This window comes from Emiliania huxleyi (assembly GCF_000372725.1).
Source record: "Emiliania huxleyi CCMP1516 chromosome Unknown EMIHUscaffold_1981, whole genome shotgun sequence".
Taxonomy (NCBI): domain Eukaryota; phylum Haptophyta; order Isochrysidales; family Noelaerhabdaceae; genus Emiliania; species Emiliania huxleyi.
The window spans coordinates 1-3,503 of NW_005200613.1; the positions used below are offsets into that span (position 1 = coordinate 1).

The following is a 3,503-nucleotide window of genomic DNA, read 5'->3' on the forward strand; positions in this document are numbered from 1 at the left end:
AAAAAGGGGGGTTTGAACACAGGAGTCTTTCCAGCCCCCCCCCCCCCCCTTTGGGGTGGGTCCACCCTCCCCTGGTTTCCTTTTCCGCACCATGACGTCTTCCCCTGCTCCCCACCTTACCACCGTACCTTCGGGACCTTCCCTTCTTCCCTTTTTCCCCCCCCCCCCACCGTGCCGCCGCAGGGTGAGCGGCTGTGGAAGCACAAGGACGGCCGCAAGGGCCCCCGCCCCAACCACATGGGCGAGGTGCACTGAGGTGGCGGAGGAGGAGGAGGGAGACAGGCAGAGGACTGAGGAGAGGGTGCGAGCGAGGGAGAGGGAGACAGAGGGAGGGAGAGCTGAGAGGGAGAAGGGGGGGGGGTCTAAGATCAGGTCGCGCACGTGGCAGAACTTTCATTTTCGGCCCCGCGCCTCACACCCCCCACACGCCACACCCCACACAGCGCCCCGCCGCAAGGCCCACAACGCACAAGGGCGCACTCAAGTGAGCTGTGACGGGCGGCCGCGGAGAATCTGGGGAGAAGGCGCTTTTCTCGCAGCTGCGAGACATGCTTTCTCGGAGCGGGGCATCCAAAACAACAGGGCGGAAGGGAGGGGTGACCATACGCGCAGCGCAGGAGGGGTGCCCCTAAGGGAGTGAACAAGACGCCGCACAGGCGACGTGCACGCTCGCCGCCTGCGCTCGCCGCGTCGCTCTCTCCCTCCCCTTCTTTGCTTGAACTAGGGAATAAAGAGAGCTTCTGCGAGCCGCGCTCGGCCCCTGTCGGGCGCGATGGCCGCGGCAGTACCGCCGATTGATCTGCACTGCGTTCACGCGGGGCCCGACGCCCCCGTCCAGGGCCCCGCTGCCCACCCGCTGGTGGTGGCTACTGCCGTCCTCCGCTGGGGGCCGGTTGCGGCTGCGCCGAGCGGAGCAGCGCGCGTGCAGCTTGCGCACCACGCGATGCTGCGCGTCTTTGGCCGGCGGCTGCGCCTCGCGGCGCCCCCCGCCGGTACTCCCGCCCCGATGGTCTGCCCGCTGGACCTCGCTCTCACCGGAACCGCGTGGGTTCGCTTCCTGAACGAGCTGCTCACGTGCGGGCTCCTCGACGCGGCCCCCTTCTCCTCTTCGGCTGCACTACAGCTGGCGATCGACCGCCTCGATGTGTCGCCAGCGGCGCTGGAGGTGAAAGAGCCCGATCTCCTCCCGGTGGGGGGCCTCGCCGCCGCGGCCGCGCTGGCGGGGGATGCTGCTCATGCGCAGCGCGGGGCGCCTCGCCGAGCCAGCGCCGCGGCGTCTGCGGCGAGGCCGGCGGCGGCTGTGGCACCGGCGCCGAACGCGACGGACGCAGAGAGGCACCGCCTTGGGCAGACGGTTACCTTCCGGAGCTGGCCCACGGAGCTGGCCCACGGAGCTGGCCCACGGAGGCTGGCCCACGGAGCTGGCCCACGGAGCTGGCCCACATGGAAGGTCGCCGGGAATGCGGCGTAAAGCATCCTGCGCCTGGGTGACGGCGATAAACTACCTTCCATCGGACTGGGTGACTGTCCTTAAAATACCTTCCATCGGAGCTCCTACCTGGGTGACGACTCCGGCTCCCAAATACCGGACCAGCCCAAGGTGATGGCTCTAAAATTCCAGCCAGCCTCGGTGATGGCTCTGTAATATACACCTATAGGTGAGCCGTCGGCAACCATGGCACGCTGGCTTCGCTTCGCTAACACGCTGGGGGCGCTCGAGCTCCTCGCCGCCGACGTCTGCGCCGCGGCGGCAGCGCGCCCGCATTGCCTGGCGCCCGACGATCTGGCCCGCCAGTTCATCCTGCTGTCGCAAGCGCTTCACCTCTTCGTCGACCGCGCTCGCTCGCCGGCCAGTCTCTGGCGCGGTCCGCTACCGCCGACGGCGGCTCGGCGAGCGGCGCTGGCGCGCGCCTCGCTCGGGCTCGTTCGCGCCGCGGCGGCAGCGCGCCCGCATTTTGCCTGGCGCCCGACGATTTGTCCTGACAGTGGCCCGTCGCTCCCGCTTCGAAACGCTGCCGCCGTCAGCACAAACCGCCGCCACTGCCGTCGCGCCCTGCGCCAGTGCGGCAGGGCGCCTAGCGCCCAGCTGGGCCTTGACACGGCATCCTACCGTCCTCGGGGCAACTCAGCTCAACGATTGGGTGAATTCCGGATGACTGCGCATAATGGGGTTGACCCGCCGCGCAGCAAGCCGGTGTTCACGCCAATTCGAGCTACTACATCGCTTCACGTTCCGAGCCATACGCACCTTACAACAATGGGGCGGGAGTTAAATCGGCTCGCGCCGAGCTCCTGCTGTCGTCATCGTCGTCCTATGGGCGTGCGGGGGCGGCGGGCACCGACGGCTTAGCCGAGTCGGGTCGGTAAAGCCCTCCCACTGTTCTTCGGTGGCTCTGTCGCGAGACGGTTGGCCGATCGGAATCCATTAACTACTACGTGGAGTTCATCCCCTGATGAACGACTCATGGTCAGATTGCCCATCTCGACTTGCCCGTTGTCAACATCACTAGGGAGATTTGATTGGCGCTGGCGCCTGCTGTTGACAAGTGGGATCATCTGGCTTCCGGAATACTTCCGCGAAGCTGCCCCCAGCAGGCGTTTGACCAAAATCCAAATTTCCCTACTCCAGTTGAGGCGGCCCTCGGACCCGAGAAGGTCTTTTCTCGCAGCTGCGAGACATGCTTTCTCGGAGCGGGGCATCCAAAACAACAGGGCGGAAGGGAGGGGTGACCATACGCGCAGCGCAGGAGGGGTGCCCCTAAGGGGGCACAAAGGTAGCTCAAAGGGGAGTGAACAAGACGCCGCACAGGCGACGTGCACGCTCGCCGCCTGCGCTCGCCGCGTCGCTCTCTCCCTCCCCTTCTTTGCTTGAACCCACCACCATCCCCTGTCACCTCCGTGTGTGTGTGCCTGCTGGGGGATCATCTGGCTTCCGGAATACTTCCGCGAAGCTGCCCCCAGCAGGCGTTTGACCAAAATCCAAATTTCCCTACTCCAGTTGAGGCGGCCCTCGGACCCGAGAAAGATATTTCCCTCTGGTTCCTCACCCAGCGCCTGCGCTCGGCGAAGGCCGCGAAAAATTAGAGCCCGCGAAATCGCTGCTGCGTCAGGACGCGAGTACCTCGCGAGAAGCCGTTCAAGCCCGGCCATCCTCACCCCCCCAAGCAGCTGCGGCCGCAATTTAAGCCGGTCCCGTGACCGCCCCGACCCGGCAGGTGCGCGTTTGAGCGAGGGCGTCCTGCAGCGCACCGAGAAGGGGCCGGTCGCGCGCAGCGCCACGCCGCAGGCGTCCGCCGGAGGCCCGCCGGAGGCTGTATGCGGCGGCCACTTCCCCTCGGTCTTTCGCCGCGCTCCGGCCGCTCCTTGGCTCCTGGCCGTCTCTTCCGAGCGGCTTTGCGCGCCCCCAACATTCCCCTGACAGCAGCGCCTCACGGCGTGGGCTGCGAGGTCACTCGGGGTGACCCACGGGGGCGGCGGGGGAGCACTCTTCCGCCGGAGTATCG

At 67.0% G+C, this 3,503-nt stretch overlaps 1 protein-coding gene across 1 annotated transcript; it reads left to right on the forward strand.

Annotated features, from left to right (window-relative positions):
* Window positions 1-183: 183 nt before the first annotated feature.
* On the forward strand, window positions 184-1,471 carry EMIHUDRAFT_123235 (hypothetical protein; the record flags this gene model as incomplete). Its single annotated transcript, XM_005781866.1, has 2 exons — window positions 184-246; window positions 839-1,471. Coding segments are annotated over 2 exons (696 nt in total), but the record flags the coding sequence as incomplete, so codon positions are not given.
* Between the last annotated feature and the right edge of the window lie 2,032 nt (window positions 1,472-3,503).